Consider the following 18,390-nt stretch of genomic DNA (forward strand, 5'->3'; position numbering starts at 1 on the left):
GTATTTAATAAATTGTTTAATACTAATATAAAATATTTTTCATTACATTTTTTGTGAAAATTTTAAAAATGGGGTTTAATTTCACTTTTGGTGAGATTTAAGGGGCTTAATTAGTCCAAATGAAACTTATGGGGCCTAATTTCACAATTCAACAAAGCTAATGGTTTAATTACCACTTTCGCGAATTTTTAAATCGTCTTGAATTAATATGTGGAAAGAAGTTCCTAATATATGCATTAATTTCTTTAGTTTACCTGTAATTTGGTCTTGAATTCTTAAATTAATTTCAAATATAAAAGATATTAAATTGAATACAACCCATTTCAATGGAGTTGTATTTAACATTATCCCAATTTTTAAAGCGCTCAATAAACATTAGGAATGCAAGTTGATCATTTCCCATTTTTAAATCGTCTATAAAACCGCTCGATAAATATTCTTGCGCATCATAATCTTATTCCTACATTCTTCCTTGAGTTCTCATTCACCACAAAACCCCACAATGTTGATCGATCTTCTTTTCCAAAAACCTGTAAAAATGTATCTCTATCAATCACTAAACATGACCAATATCACAAGCATCATAATCTTGATGCTCCCCATAATAATTTTCCTCCTTAATACAATCTTCAACTCCATGAAACCACGTAAAGCCGTGTACTTAGTAAACCATGCAAGTTTTAAGCCCAAGAAATCTCAACAAATGAGTAGACAAAAATCTATTTCCATGATCAAACCCTTAGGCCCAAATTTCACTGATGAAACAGCCAAATTACTTAAGAAGATGGTCTTGACGTCCGGATTCGGAGACGCCACATATGCACCAGAAGCATACATGACTATACCGCACGATTTCTCCCTTGACAATGCAAGGAAGGAAGCTGAGGCAGCCATATTTACAACCATCGAGGCAGTGTTAGCAAACACCGGGGTGAAAGCCAAGGATATTGGGGTGTTAGTGGTTAATTGTAGTATTTTTAACCCGGTTCCTTCTTTAACTTCAATGGTTGTTAATAAGTTTAAGCTTAAAGAAAATGTGAAGAGCTTCAGTCTCTCCGGAATGGGGTGTAGTGCAGGACTTGCCGCCATTGACCTTGCTCATGACCTTCTTCAGGTATGCTAGATCTTGTACAAGTCAGTCTACCGAGTATAAGATAAAACCAATTTTATATGAATTAATGAGTTAGTTTATACAGAATACTTCGTATATAATACTTTCTCATAATAATCATAATAAGTCTTGTTACTTTGTGAATTTTGTACGAGACGGTCTAATGTGTACCAATTCAATCTCTTCTATCAGATCAGGGTTAACGTGTATTTGTTGTTCTGTTTTATGTCATTGTCTTGAAACTATAAATTTGAAAGCAAACGTCTTTGTCTGTAAACGTGTGGGATCGATATATAGTGTTGTAAGAAACCATAGATGTCCCAATATTTTGGGATGTTTGTTGAGTGGATCCATAGTATGGAGCAGGAAGATGCTACGGTTAAACTAAGTGTACAAAATTTTATGTACATCCTTAATAGAATTTCGACATATAGCAGAATCTATTATTTGATCATATCTTGCAAAATATTTTCTACCATAGCAACATCTTTTTTTTCTTCTGAAATATACTTCCTCCACTTCTTCCATTCAACTCTACTCTATTATATTTCTTTTCTCATCCATTCAACTCCACTCTACCTATTTTCTAAAAGGAATGCCAAACTCCACCATTTTCCACCATTTTCCACCTAACCCCACCTTTCTTAATATTTGTCCTCATACGCCATTAATTATTTACAATATTTGTCATTCATACCTCACTACTTCTACATCAAACTCCACCATTTTCCACTCATAGCCCACTTATTTACATCATACCCCATTACTTATTTACAATATTTTCCACCTAACCCCACCTTTCTTAATATTTGTGCAAAACACAAATAGGTAGAGTGGAGTTGAATGGAGTAGTATACTATAATAATTTTTCTTTTTTTAAAAATATACACCCTAAAAATTTGGGATTATATTAGCTAGACGATCCGTAATTCTGCCACTATATTTTGATACTTTATTGGATGACGATAGAGTGCCATCGGGTGGCGCCGCCATAATTTATTGAAAAATAAAAATAAAAAATGAAATGTTGATAATCGTTTTTGCGCCAAATGATTAAGGGTAGTTATGTAATTTTATTTCTATTCAATTAAAATCAAACTCTTAACTAAATTAAATTTTCAAAATATGGAGTAATATTTTACACAAAAACAATTAATTTAATATTAAACTAATTTAAACTAAATTATTTTCATCCGTAATTACATTTCTTCATCATTGTATTGTGTTCTTCATCTACTTCCCTCCTAAATTCTTAAGTTACAAGTCGGCAAAAGAGAAATTCAATACGATCCATCGATAAATAAGACACTGAAAAAACCGAACGGGGTCGGACTTAATACTGTCGCATACTTGACAGGTATTCATACCCATTCGAGTACACAACCAGAGCTTCGCTTAACTAAATTTAAGTCTACTGTTGTACGTAGTAATTTGTGCGCATAATATAGACTATTATATTCAGGATTATGGAAAGATCAAATGATCTACGTTGTTTGATGGTCAGCTCCAAATTGTAACAAATTTGGCGTTATTTATGCCTAGAAATATTCTTTTATGGTTATAATAATTATAATAACTAAGTAATTATAAAAATTTAATTTCTTAAACTACCCTTTTCTTTTAATTAGTTTGAAATTCAAAATTAAGAGACGGAAATGAAAATACATAAGAAATTTACTATTATGCCCCGGGTGGCGCTCACTTTAAGTACCACCCGATTGCACTATCTCATTATTCTACTTTATTTATGTCATAATTTAAACATATACAGATTACTACCTACCTGGTACATCATTAAATTACTTACTATGTACTCCCTCCATTCAACTCCACTTTGCAACATTGTCTTTTGCACGGATATTAAGGGTGCTAATAAACAATGATAAAAGTACCATTCAACATAGTAATTCTGCTTTATTAGGGAAGAAATCAAGTAAAATTAAGCATATCATTAGTGGGTTAAAACTCCCTCCAACTTGTACTTCTGATTACATTTCCCCATCAAATGTGAGGGAACTTCAAATATTCTAACATTTCCCTCCAAAACCCATCAAATCAGCAACTTGAGTTGCTCCTTTACATAACCTGAGTTAAGCCTACATTATTACACACTTCCTCTAAATAAAATTACAGTTTCTTTCCTCTAAAAAATTTTACAGATTTCTGTCAACCAAAGTTACAGTTTCAGTCCAAAAACTACAGTTTCAGTCCAAAAATTACAGATTCAGTCCCAAATTACAGTTCAGTAAAAAAAACAACAACATTACATCAGAATTACAATGCCGGGCAAGTGTCTTTCAGAAGATGGTAGGGAAGAAGTGGCGATTTACTTGCTCCAAAGATCGAAGAAGGAAAACTGTCTCATGGTGCATTCAAGGCAGCAGCTGTCAGGTTTGGAGTCAAGGAAAGAACAATTTCTGATATATGGAAGCTTGCTAAAACACCAAGAATAGTTGGTCAAAAGTTAGATGTAAAAAGCAAAAGAATTGGGAACAAGAATAGGAAGCGTATACTACCTGACCTAGAGCTCATAAAATCATTAGAATGGGAAAAAAGAGACACCATGGAAAGGGTCTCAAAAAACACTGGAGTTTCAGTGGGAACAGTCCACTCATGGGTTTGTGAAGGTTTATTGAAACCACACACAAGCCCACTACATCCTCAACTCACTGATGCAAACAAGGTTCATAGAATGAAGCATGCTTTGAAGTGCTTACTAGTTGAACAAGTTGTGCAAGATTTTATAGATTTAAATGCAATACCAATGACAAAGATCAAATTTGCAGAAATGAGCAATGTAATACACATGGATGAGAAGTGGTTTTACATTAGTTATGATGGTCACAAGTTTTATGTGGTTGAAGGGGAAGAATTGCCACATAGAAGTTGTCAATCAAAGAGGTTTATCACAAAAGTCATGTTTATGTGTGTGCGATTACTAGGCCAATTTATTCGAAACCTGGTGAGTTACTATTTGATGGAAAAATTGGCATGTTTCCTTTCACTAAACAACAACCAGCAGAAAGATCAAGTAGAAATAGACCAAGGGGTACATTGGAGACAAAGCCAATTGACTCAATCACAAAACAAGTGACAAGGCAATGCATAATTGAACAAGTGATTCCAAAGAATCAAGAGTAAATGGCCAGAAGGAGCAAGTAAGCATATATTCATACAACAAGATAATGCTAGGCCTCATATAAAGAACAATGACCCGAATTTATGGTCATTGCAAACACGATGGGTTCAACATTGAGTTAGTTTTTCAACCACCAAATTCACCAGATTTAAATGTTAATGACCTTGGTTTTTTTAGGGCATTACAGTCGTTACAAGCAAGTCAAGCATCCAAGTCAGTTGACGAACTAGTCAATTCAGTTATGCAAGCATTTGTTGATTATGATGCATACAAACTGAACAAAGTTTTCCTCACACTACAATGTGTTATGATTGAAATTTTGAAAGCTACTGGTCATAATAACTTTGCAATCCCCCATATGTCAAAGGATCATCTTGCTGCCCTTGGCATATTACCAAGAAATTTGGAGGTCAATGAAGACTTGGTGAGGGAAAGCATTGGGTATTTATAAGGACTAGGTCAAACTGAAGGTTTAGAGTACTTGATGACAGAATTAGGTTACAATGTTGGAGCAAACCACTAATTTAGAAAGTGTAAGTACTCAATAATGATGACTACTCTTTTGTGATTTGTTTAGAGAATAAACATTTCAATGGTAAGAAATGTTTAACTTCTAACCAAACTTAGAACTTTGTAATGCACAACAATGTATGAAGCTCAGTTCATTGGCAATGTTATCGATTCGATTTAATGTTATCGAGTTTAATTCAAGGTGGGATGTTTATAATTCAGTTTAGTTTAAATAAAAATCAAATTTACAACAACTCTCAGGCCTAATTTGGCCTCATCATTGAGTTGTGTGAACTCTTAAGCCTTCCTACACAGAAACAAAATGAAGGTATACCATACTAACTCATTACTGCAATTGTTTACTCGTAGTAGTTAGCACACACCAATTCAATTGTTAACCATGTGGTGGCTTTAAGAGTTCATCAAAGTAGTAATGCCTCCTACACACACACCCAATGAAGGTAGACCACACTATGTCCATTAAGCAAAAACCAACACAACTCTCAAACATTTGATGCTAATGTCATCATGGAGTTGTCAAACACACTGGTTCACATGATTACTGCAACTATAATGGAACAGTACACACACGCTTAACATTGGTAGACCATGTGGTGGCAAAACTACTTCAATTAAATGGCCAATTACCTAAAATTAGTTCAATTCAAAGTTCAGATATTGCTCTCAAACCATTAAGGTAGAATCATCATTGAGCAAATACCAGCATAAGGCAACAGATATTCATTTACATACTTTGAACAAACAATTTCTGGTGAAGTTATCAGTTTAAAGGACTGAATTATCAGAATTGAACTTTATGACAAGTATCAGCATTGAACATATTATCAGAATTGAACTTTATGGCAAAATTATCAGCATTGAACAAATTATCAGAATTGAACTTTTTGACAAAATTATCAGCATTGAACAAATCCCAGAAATATCAGCATCAAAAAGCATTGAACAAATAATGGTAAATGTACATGCACCAACAGACGAGAACATGCATGAACCTCAAAAAAAAAAAAACGAGAACATGCATGAACCTCAAAAAAATATAAAAAAAACTTGATGACGGCAGCAAATCCCAGAAATATCATAAATGTACAATCACCAACAGACGAGAATAAAAAAGCAACTCAACCAGAAATATCAGCATAAAAAAGCATTGAACAAATTATCATAAATGTACAATCACCAGAAACCAATCGCTAAACCTAACAGCAGCAAATCCCAGCAGCCAAAAAAACGAGAACATGCATGAACCTCAAAAAAAAAAAAAAAATAGATTGTGAGAATAAGAAATGGACCTTCCTATTTAGACGATTTATGAAGTCTTGCATGGACCCTCTCCACATACGCTTTCATTCTTAGAGAACTTGGTGTCTCAGGTTCCGGTTCCGGTTCCGGTTCAATTTTTTCACCCAAATTCATCGCCAATCTACGATTAGCCTCAATTTCCATCTTCTCCTTTTGTTTTGCAACGAACCTGGCAACATATTGATCGAATTTAATCGAACTTGGTGATTGCGGTACAGCTTCAACCGGGTTAACATCAGATCCGGACGATTTACGAACTTCTAGATCATCAAACTGTGTTTCTTCAACTTGAGTTCCTAAATCGTCCGGATCTAATGTGTCAGGAACAAACATGTGCATAGGAGGGGAATCGGGTTCTGATTCTTGTGGTTCATCTTCATCTTCCTCATACCCATCTTTATATCTTTGAATTAAACATTGAAAACAAGATTCATCACAGTTTACATGTGATTTACTCATTATTTGTAAAGGTAAAATGATGTTGTGTTGTAAGATTGTGAAAAACAAAGGCAAGAATGAAGGAGATGATAAGAAAAGAGGCGGATGAAGGAAATTTTTTAGGGTTTACAGAGAACAATTTTCGGATTTTAGAGAGAGAAATAGAGAGGCAGTGTAATGAGGAGGCGGAATGAGGAGGCAAATGAGGAGAGTAGGTGAATGAGAGCATTTAGGGTTTGAAGGAAAAATCTAGAAGGAGAGCATTGAATTGGGTTGGTTGAGGGGATGAACCAGACGGATTTGAATGGATTTGGAGTGTTGGGTTACAATTTCTAGTGGGCCAAGGGAATTTTTTGGAGGGAAAGATTAGTGGGTTGGGTTGGGTTAGGGGAAATAATTGGGTTGGTAATTAGTTTAGGGTGGGTTTTTATGGTAGATTAAGGTGGGGTAACAATGGCACTTTTTGTAAATAGGTAGTTTTAATTAGGGTAGAATTGTCTTTTTTTTGTCCAAATAAGGAAACCTGTAAAGTGGAGTTGAATGGACGGAAATGGAATACTTGTGAAATGGTCACAAGCTATTGTTTTACTGTGAAATTCTCATTTGTGACGGCGATATCCGTCACAAACTTGTGACGGGTACCGTTTTCCCTCACAAAATGCTCATTGAGAGGTGAGTGGGAAGCACATGGGGGTGCCCCACCTTGTCCCCTCTCCCTTTTTATGAGAGGTCACAAGCTTGTGACGGGATTAGCCCGTCACAAGCAAGACTAGCTGCTATTCTTATAGGAAAACTATTTATATAGTGTTAAGAAATGAGTTTTTCTTTTAGATAATAAGATGTCTCACGTAATAACTACGGTTATTTTCGATATGTTGAGGATATCAGTCAAATCCAAGAATACACCATTACTAGTTTTACTCCCGTGCAAAAAATGCACGGGTATTTTTAATAAGGAATTTTTACTAAGAAACTTGAAAAGAGTAAACATCACGTTCATAAGTATACTAAGTTAGATATATAAATACATTACTTGCAAAAATTGAAGAGTAAAATTACTTAAAAAGTTGTAAAATAGATATTATACATAATCTGAAATCACATTATATTAATTGTATTCAGAAATAGATTTTCCTTTTGCAAGTTACTTTTATTTGTTGACTTAAATTTGTACAAAATTAAATGTAGCATAAAGTAGATTTAAAATGACAATTTTATTAATATAATAATGCAACGTTTGTATAGTGTTTTGTAAAACTTCGTGAATAGACATATAAATTTGTAAAACTAAGCACTTAAAAGAACATAACCGAAATTAATTAATTTGTTTTTTTAAAATGGTCCCCACCACTAACAAAACAAATGCATTTTTTTCCTAAAATCTCTCGGCCAATCAGAAAATTTTAAAAAACTCAGCTTTTATACTATGTAGATGTTTCCTCTAGCTTTTTTACCTCTACACGGAATTAGACTTCTTTTCTTTTTTTTCTATAAAATAAATCGTCTATTAGTTTGTCAATGGTCCAAAATTTAATGGAAAAAATTGGGTTTGTCCGTTTGATCAGAAAACGGGGATAAATTAAAAGAAAATGTTTAGACTCTTTTTCGAGTACCCTATCCTTATACATGCACAGTGTTTTATTTATGGGTAATGATAAATACAACCCCTAGAGTCATATTTAAGTTTTATTTTTTAGATTCTTAAATGCAAGTCTAATGTTTGTATTTATCATTTCCCTTTATTTATTTATTTATTCACTGATTATTTTCTTGGGTTTATTTGGTGAAAATAAATAATTTGTCTCGAGAAGTGATACAGCAAGAAAGAAAATATGTTGATTATTATGTGGTACTGCTTACGTCTCCATTACAAAGAATATAGAAGCAAGATAAATAAATGACACAAATTAATTATGATTCTTATTATTATTATAAAAATAAAATTATAATTATGAAATAAATTATTATATAACGTAAACGCTCCTAAACAATTGATACTACACTTTTTACCAACACCCCAAATGTTCCCTAACAGAAACACTTGTACGACAGTGTTGTGCGAATTTTTTGTAAAAGATTAATCAACATAATTAAAAGAAGATAATACAAAGAATTCTATTAGTTATACTTGTTACATGTAATTATTCAATTCTTGTGCCCTAATTGAAGTTAATAATCTAATTTTCAGGTGTACAAGGATACCTACGCCATGATAGTGAGCACTGAAATATTGACCCAAGCTATGTACTTCGGAAACGAGCCTAGTAAGCAGCCTATTAACTGCCTTTTCCGGGTGGGTGGGTCAGCCATTCTCTTATCCAACAACTCGTCCGATCGACACGTGTCAAAGTACCAATTGGTCCATAGTGTGCGTACAAATACTAGTAGTTCAAATAGTTCATATAAATGCATTCACTTAGAGGAAGATTCCATTGGCCTAAGAGGGGTTAATTTAACCAAAGATCTCTTAGTCGAGGCAAGAACAGCAATTAAGGCTAATCTATCCGCATTAGGCTACTCAATCCTACCCTTGAGTGAAAAAATTATGTTCTGTTTTGATTATTTAATGAATCGGGTTAGGTTAAGTAAGAAAAGTTCAGAGCCCCGCGGGGTTCCAAATTTCGGGAGGGTTATTGAGCATTTTGTTTGCCATGTTGGAGGTAAAATCGTAATTGATGCGTTAGAGAAAACAGTGAAACTTGATGTTGAGCCGGCTAGAATGACATTGCATAGGTTTGGTAATACTTCTAGTAGTTCGGTTTGGTATGGATTAGCATATATCGAAGCTAAACGTAAGGTTAAAAAAAGTGACCGGGTTTGGCAAGTTGCATTCGGGTCGGGGTTTAAATGTAATAGTGTGATTTGGCGTGCGCTGAAGGAGGTGGATCCGGATATGGATAACCCGTGGAATGAAGATATTCATCTGTATCCTATCAAAGAGGATTTTCAAGCCTACCCATATGCTTTTGAGCAACCCAAGTGAACGTTGTCGAAACATATATATTCATCTATATCCTATCAAAGAGGATTAAATGTAATTGTGTGATTTCACGTTTTAAATTAGCCTTTTATTTGTTTAAGGAATTATCCTTTCTTATCTATTTTTGACAATTGTTAGCCTACTTGGTGAAGAAGAAGAAGAAAAGGGTTTGCTATATCACGCCCCCTCTTTTACTTGTTACGCTCCCTAATTTTTCATTTATTCCTATTTTGTCCTTGCACTTTCAAATTAATTTTAGAAAAAATTAAATATCGTTTTAACGCACATGTATTTTGACTGTTTTTATAATAATTAATTTAGTAATGTAGACGGTCCCTCTTAAAACACTCGACATGAATTATTTTAATATATTTAAATAACAAAACCGATTAAAGAAAACAAATACATTATACACGATTTTAAAAAAAAAATCGAACGTCCTCTATGTCATGTGGGCTACAAGACACGGCCCAGGCTCCGTCATGTGAAATACACGACATGGCCGAGGCATCGTCGTGTAGACCACACGACATGGCCATGGTACCGTCGTGTAAGTCACACGACAAGGCCCTGGCTCCGTCATATGAGTCACATGACAAGGCCCTTGTTCCGTCATGTAGTTCACATGACACTGCCCACCAACCGTCGTGTATTTCACACGACAAGGCCACTTTTATGGTTTTTTTTTAAACTATTTCGATTGTCACTACTAAAAAAATGCAGCATATTTACGACAAAAACGGAACCCTAATAGGCTCTACACTACAATAATCCAACACTAATGTAAAAACCGTGTCCGAAAGTCAATAACCATAAAACAATATTTATTTTTAGTTTAATTAATTTTCAAGTCCAACAAAGGCAAAAAAGGATTAAATGAAAAAATAGAGAGCATAACAAGTAAAACAGAGGCGTGATATACCAATTTTGAAGAAGAATGGCTTTGCAAAATACAAGTGGACATAGGTGGTGTAGTTCGGAGAAAAGTTATCTCAACTACTTTCACTCGTGTACTATACTACTACGTTATATATTGTACGGAGTACTAAAATTTGATTTTTTTTTTTAAATTTAGAGTAAATTAGAAATTTCTCCTTTTGAAAGTTAATTTTCTATAATTATTTCTTTCTAAAAAAGTTTTTATTAAATTACTCCTTTAAAATACACTCGATCAAAAATTACTTCAAAGTTAATACCCTGGTGACAAAAAAATGCGGGGATGTAACAAATAAATTATCCCCATAACTTATGAACTATGTGTAAATGAGCTCCTTAAGTTTAACTTGTAGCAAATTAGCCCCATGACTTTTCAAAAATGTACAATTAAGCACAAATCAAGTTTTTTACCATTTTTTTTAACTAAAACCTATTGTTTTCTATTACAAAAACTATTATAAATATATTTCATAAATAATTAAATATAATATTTACAAATTCAGCGAAAAATGCGAACCAATTTTAGTGTAAACAAAAATTTGGTCATGTAACTTTTCATTGTAACATTATTAACAATTCACATATTAGGAACATTTTTCGCCAGAAAAATCAAAAAAAATTCTTTGCACAGGTTTTTTAATAAACAAGAATTTTAGGATTAACATATAATCAATAATTTTGATTTTCAATAATTGTAAAATATTTAATTAGCAACTTTTATTCTTAAAAATAAGGTATGTGGTTAATTGCACATTAAGAAAAACTTATGGGGTTAATTTGCTACATTTATAAGTTAAGGGGCTTAATTGCAGATAGTATCAAATTTATGGGGGTGATTTGTTATATTTCCCCAAAAAAATGTAAATAGATGTAGTTGCCATTCATTTAACAGCTCCCTAGTTATATCCTTCTCTGAGTCTTTCATTTCTTCACTATAATTTTGAGTACATAAAAAACAACTAATTTTAAACCAATGCAAGCAAAATCCCTAAATCTGTAAGACCTGGTTTGAATAGAAGGATTTGGAAAAAAAGAGAGGTAGAGATTTTGAGATAGACAATTCCTTTATTTGAATGGCAAAAATGGGGGTGGAGAAATTTTGGGGAAGTTGAATGAATCCTTCCAATTCCCTATTTCAAAACAAAACTCTCACCCACCATTCCAACTCTCCTTCCTTTCACTCATTTATTGTAACACCCGTCCTTTTGGAGACCCGTTGACCAACGTTGACTGACCTGAGACACCTATCTAGACCTTCGAAAACCTTACGAGTAAAACCTTGTGACGTTGTGAGTCTTTGAATTCATGTTACTCGATCTAGCGGAGGCTACTCGATCGAGTAGCTTGGGAACTCGATCGAGTAGAGGCCACTTGCTCGAGTAAGTGGGTTACTCGATCGAGTAACGTGAGTTCAGCGGGGAATTATAAATCGTAAAATCGTGAAACCCAAATCATTTCTCTACCTTTCTTCCTAAACCTAGATGTCGTCACTTCTCCTTTACCATGGTTAATCTCCTGGAGGTCTTTGAGAGCGGTTATACTATAGGGATGGGATGCTTGAGTCGGGTAGCAGTCTTGACGCCAGATTTCTTTGTATAGGTATGTTGTCATCATCATCATCGTCTCCCTTGATTTCAGTTATGGTTATGGTAGTAGTAATAGATGGTTATGCTGGTTATTATAGGTGGTTATGGTGGTTGCTTGTTGTCTAATGGTCGTGCGCGAGATCGCTGCGGTTTGCTAAAGGTAGGTTTTCCTAATCAGTACTGTTGGTTGTCTAGCGTGTCGTTTGTATTGTGTAGTTGGTGCTATGGATTGGTTGTGATTGGTCATTGTGATTGTTGTTTGTGGTTCTCGAGGTGCGTCCTCGGCTGAGTGGAGTCACTTGCGAGAGTGGCTTCACGCCCTTGATTCGCCCCCTGTGGAACCCGCCACAGAGGGGATGTGCACATTAAGGAACATGGGTTATCGCTCGGATAGATGAGTGGGGCTTAGGTGGGAACGGCTGCGGTCCCTCACTGGCAGGACTGGACCTTTGGGCAGTCAGAGATGCGTGGTTGGTTGGAGGAGGTGGTGTATGTGTATTACTGTGTTCGTTGTGTCTGCTTTTGTGCTTGTTACCTCAGTTATTGACCTTGTGTGGTATTGTTGTGTTGTCTTCTTGTATTGTGTCTACCGTGATCCACTATGGTGAGCAGTCAGTCTTAGCAGGTTGATGTAGGGTTCATAGCTGGGAGCTTGGAGGGACGAGTCTATCACGAGTCATGGCAGAGATAGTTTTACCTAGTTAGTAGTTATCACGAGTTGTATCTTTTGTATCATTTGTTTGGTTTAAATAACTTGTAATATAACATAATCGTTCTATTATCGACATTTGATTATTACTGTCCTCGGGCAACCGAGATGGTAACGCCCTTATCTGCTAGGGAAGGTCTTGTTAAGGCTCCTTGGTAGATGGGGGTGTTACAAAGTGGTATCAGAGCGGCGATTTTGGAACCTGTAACTAATGAGCGCAATGAACGTAGTGAGTCTAATAAAATGAACCTGGTGTATGTACGTTGGGAGCCCCAGCTGATGCTTGATTTTGGGTAAGTAGGTGCCTCATTTCAAAATCATGGCCCCAATATGCTTAAGCCAACCACTGATTATGGAGATATCGAGTCGAGAATTGTGTGCATAGATGTGTATGATAAATAGGTTAGGAATGGTTGTGATGAAGTCTATGGTAATGTTTAGTGCGTGAAAATAGTGATGATGAACTGTGAAAATGTGTGAATTGTTGGAAGTGTGTGTGGGTGTGATAAAGATGGTGAACGTACTAATAGTTGCATACTAGTGTTGGATAATGTGATGATGATAATGAGTTGGGAGTTGAGTCTTGGTATGCGTTCTAATTCGTATAAGTTGGCAAGTAATGTGTGGAAATCCAATGGATAAATGTTGTTGTGTACTCTTGTGACATGGCATAGTTATATTAGATGTTTGATTGATGAATTGTGGAGACATGTTAGAAATTTGGAGCAAACTTATGCAGTAAGTGGTAATTATGTTGCTAGATGGATACTTCAAATAGTGTAAACATAAGCCGGATAATCGAATTTGAATGTGCGTAGGTAGCCGTGGAGTAATGTTTTAATCGTATATACGTATGAGCTGATATTATAGCGGATTGTTTTACGTGGTGTTTGATATAGGATGGAATGACATATGTAATGTTCAGATGAAATAGTTATGTTATATTTGAGTGGTAATAATGTGTCGTGATTGGATGAAATAATCTGTGACGATTTCCAAATATACTTTGGAATCGACACGAGTTGTTGTTTTGCAGGAATCGTTAACTAAACTCGTAACTTTTGACCTTGTACATAACTTTACTCGACAGAGTACGAGTGCCTACTCGACCGAGTATACCTTACACGATCTAGTTGTTGAGTTATTAGGTCGGAAAAGTTGGATCTGCCAGCGAGAACTTGACCGAGTAGCTCCAACTCGATCGAGTAGAGGCCACTCGATCGAGTACCCTACTTACTCGATCGAGTAAGTGCTACATTACCCGCAATTAGACGGGATTCTTATGCCTTTATCAATTCCTTTCTTCTCTTATTTCCTCATAACTCTAAACCCTAACTTCTATCATCTCTCTTTTTCTCTCAAAACTTTGGTGAATTTGTGCTAGATTTGCTTATTTCTTCTTGCTTAATTCATTCTATTCACTTGCTAATCAATCAAGGTAAAAATGTTCATCTTTTTCTTTGTTTTTAATCAATTAGAACTATATAAAGTGCTAGATTTTTCTGAAGATTCGATTTATACTCATGTGTTCTTGCTTATAATTGTTGTAATATGGTATAGTTGTCTTAGGATTGTTGTTTCTTGATGCTAGAAATAGAAAAATCGAATCAATATGGAGGTATATGTGGACCGAAATTTCTAGGGTTTGGGTTGTAAATTGAAATTTTGTTTGTCTTTTGGATATGGAATGGGGAAAATTGAGTAATATATGTTGTGGATATCATGTTTGGTGTTGATTTTGATTAGTTTTGCCTAAAATTTTGTCTTAAAACTCCGTCTTAAAAGTGCCCCAAACTGAAAATCGCCCCAATTCATTATGATGGTTGCCTATTTGTGAAGCTATTTTGAAAAGATTAATACCTTAATTTGGTAGTTGGTTTGTTAATTGATGTTACACTTTTCATATTTTGAAAGCTATAAATACCGTCTGTTATGAATTGTGAAAGTAGCATGGTTAAATGTTAAGTTTATCGATCCGGTACTTAAGAGGGGGAGGGGGTGAATTAAGTACCCTTTTTAAAATTGTGAACTTTTAAAGCGAAAATAGTGTTCTCGTTCAATACTGAAACAGTACACAGGCGAATTATACAGTCTCGGTGACTGTTCAAACAATACGAATTGTGCTGTCCTGTTTTGGTCGTATGCTTGAAACGAGAACTCTACAACTAAGCAAGAAATAAAACAAATAAAGAGAAAAGATACGAGACACAAGATTTTTAACGTGGTTCGACCTACTCTCTAAAGGTCTACGTCCACCCTCTCTCTTATTAATATTTTCTTTATAACCAAACCCGATTACAAAGAAAACCCCCACGATCAACCCCGATCGTGCGACTCGAGTACAACCCCGTACCCCAAAAACACTCTCACAAGTATGAAAATTACAACTTAATTTATCTTCTTATATGGTTCACAACTTAGAACAATGGAGAACAAAATATGCCTAGAGATAAGAAGACTTAAACACTCGAAACAAATTCTCTAAGGCACAAAAATAACTTTTGCAAAGATAAAAATTCTTATAAAACCAAATTTCACAAATCTTAAAAAAATTTATGAATTTAAACATGAGAATTGTGAAGTGCAAATGATAAAAAATTCGGAATCACACATGCCTTATTTATAGGAGATAATATTAGTCAATGAAATCTCCATAATTTAGGCAAACATAAGATAAATAAAAGATATGCAAAATCTTTTCCTTTTAACCAATTATCTTTTTATATTTTAAGAATATTCTAATATGATATCCTCCTTGTTGATCAAGCAAGCTTTAGAATGGATAGGACGGATATCTATCAGAATATTTATTCAAAAACAATTTAACCATAAAAAGACATTCTTTCGAAAAATTCTGAAAACAGATTTATCGTGCCTTATGAACTTGCTCTGAATTGGACAGTCTCCAATACTGTTCACTTCAGATGAATCGAGCAGAGCTTAAGTTTCTCACCTTTAGAATTAGCTAGATAACAAAGACAAAGACAAAGACTTGACTGATGCCTCAACCTTTTTCCATGAAAGAGCTCAGTCCTTGAAAACCTGTTACAACTCATGTCTAGCCAACATATATTAGCCAAGGAGGTAAGAAAAGATTAAGGACTTGTCATCATCAACAAATAGTTCAACAAATTCCCCCTTTGATGATGGCAAGTCCCTATGGAATTAAGTTCCCCCTCAACATAAGAATACTACTTCGATAACAAACATTTTCAAGATAAACACAAATAGAAAGAGGAAACATTATGATCAGTACATAAATTAAACCATCAGTTTTCGGAACGCAAAAAGGAAAACACCATAGTCAAAGGTCTAAATCCAAGTAGCTACTAAGCACTATAAGTCCGCCAATCTTTCCCCCTCTTGACATCATCAAAAGGAGAATGGAGGTCAAAAACAGTCAATGCATCCATCCACTGTTAAAGAGACAAAGAAGTAGCTACCTAACACAGTCAGATAAACATCATCATATTAAGTACAAGACAATCTATGAGAGTACCGACAGAAAACATATTCAACAAAATGATGTAGGCAAAATAGAAAGGGGCAAGGCAAGGTAAGGTAAGGATGAGGCTAAAGAAACAGGTTAGGATATGTGAATCGAGGTAAGTTGGGCAAGTTTGTTGTTGATAGCCACCATCCCTTTCTCAACCATCCCGAGGCCACAAGCCACTTCCTCCGAGAGAACCAACCGAGAACAAACAATGTCAATAGTCCCATGAGATGCATCATAACCCTGTCCACGCAAACCAATAAATAACTCGAATATGCAGCGGAAATAGAGCAATTTGCCTTAATTAGAATACACCCGAGGAGTTATGGTATGACGAATGCAATTGAACACAAATTGGTGACTACCATCAAGGATCTGAGGACGAAAGCATGTTTTTATATAAGCATTTGGGTCAAAATATTGTAAAACATCAATTGGAGAAAGTCCATTCACAAACTTAATTTTTTTTTTTTTTTTTTTTCACCGGAGCTTTCCCATTTTGTTTCCCCTCTTAAGCCACACATTTCTCAATCACAACCCCTTTATGATTGCGATGAACTTTCTTCAAAATCGACTTTGCCAAGCAAATAGTAGAGACATCAGGTTGTGTGTCACAATTTTAGGGCCCCTCGATTTCCGTAGCCAGTTGCTCGGGAATGGTTGCATAGGGGTAGAGATGGTGGTTGGCTAGGTGATGGGTTTGGGTAAAGAAAATGGATTTTGGGTTGAGTTGGTGGGTTTGGTTGTATTTGGTAGGGTGTCATAGTGTTGGATTTGGTGGTGGTTTTGGGTTTTGGGAGTGTTTGAGTTTTATGGTGAACAAAAGGGTTAGGGTTTGGAGGAGTGTTTAATTTGGGTTGGTAATTGGGAAAGGGAGATGGAGGCTTAATATAGGCAAGAAGGTCGGTTGAGGTAAATAGGGTGGATAGGGAGATATGGGTAAGGTTAAAAGGATACAGTTATATGTATTTTGCCAAATTTGCACATGAATATATAATCATAGTAACAACTCAAAAGACATGTCAACTTATTACTAGTCTATTTGAAAGAAATAAATGACGACTAGAGTATCTAGACTACAACCAAGCTCAATAACGAAAAGGAGAATTTACCAACTCAATATCACAACTACTCCATTCTAGGCAATCATCGAGGAATTAATTTTAGGACAAAATTGGCTATGAGCCACTCTTCAATAGACCTAATTCTAATCGGATTTTCTCAAATTGTTTCCTAGCCAATGGTTTAGTGAAAAAACTGACAACTGATCTTCAGTTTTACAAAATTTTAAGCATGTGTTTCATTTTTCTATATTATCACGAAGAAAGTGATGACAAATTTCAAAAGGTTTTTCAATGAAATCTTGAGCGGGATTTTTTTGAAAAACTAATTGCAATCGTGTTATTACAAGATAAACACACACTTAAGAATCATACCTTAATCGCGTAATTGTTGTCTTAACCATAGGATTTGAGAGCCACAATGAGTAGATGTATTCACTTCCTTAGGTGGCTATGGTTTAGCTCTTCTGATGAATATTGGTCAAGATGTTATCCAAAGGATGCGAGCTTTGATGCTTCCAACGTCGAGGAACAAATATCTCTGGTTTAGGCGTAGATCGAACAGTATTGGTGTCTGTTCGATTCTGCTCTGCTTCCCTATTTGTGTTTCCTGATTCGTCTGAGCCATCAGATACCTGGTTTGTATCTGCATTAATCTGTCTGTCAGTCTGTTCATAATCAGCTGTGCTCATAGACTTCTCTTGATTGAACAGTCCCATGTTATGTTCTGTTGCCCCTGAATTTGTGGACTCTTCATCACTTGTTCCTTCTAATGACGGAGGCTCTTCTTCTAAATCAAGGGGATCATCATCTACAAATCCAATCTCGAAATCATCATCATCCTGTAATTCAGCATTAAGAACATTAGTTTCATCAAAAATTATATGCACACTCTCTTCAAGCACATGGTTCTCTTATTGTAAACTTTATAATCCTTGCTTTCTATTGAATATCCTATGAAAGCCGCCTCATCGCTTCTTGGATCAAATTTTCTGAAATTATTTTAGTCATTATTGTGAACAAAACATTTTAATTCAAAGCAGCGGAAATGTGATATGTTTGGCTTTCACCCATAAAGAACCTCATAAGACGTTTTCTTAAGGATAG

General features: G+C 35.1%; 1 protein-coding gene across 1 annotated transcript; it reads left to right on the forward strand.

The window, feature by feature from the left end:
* Window positions 1-316: 316 nt before the first annotated feature.
* Window positions 317-9,696, forward strand: LOC141608366 (3-ketoacyl-CoA synthase 17-like). Its single transcript, XM_074427729.1, has 2 exons — window positions 317-1,114; window positions 8,707-9,696. The coding sequence occupies exons 1-2, from the start codon at window positions 503-505 to the stop codon at window positions 9,499-9,501; spliced, it is 1,407 nt and encodes a 468-aa protein (XP_074283830.1). The 5' UTR covers window positions 317-502; the 3' UTR covers window positions 9,502-9,696.
* The last annotated feature ends 8,694 nt before the right edge of the window (window positions 9,697-18,390 follow it).

Source organism: Silene latifolia, chromosome 1 (assembly GCF_048544455.1).
Source record: "Silene latifolia isolate original U9 population chromosome 1, ASM4854445v1, whole genome shotgun sequence".
Taxonomy (NCBI): Eukaryota; Viridiplantae; Streptophyta; class Magnoliopsida; order Caryophyllales; family Caryophyllaceae; genus Silene; species Silene latifolia.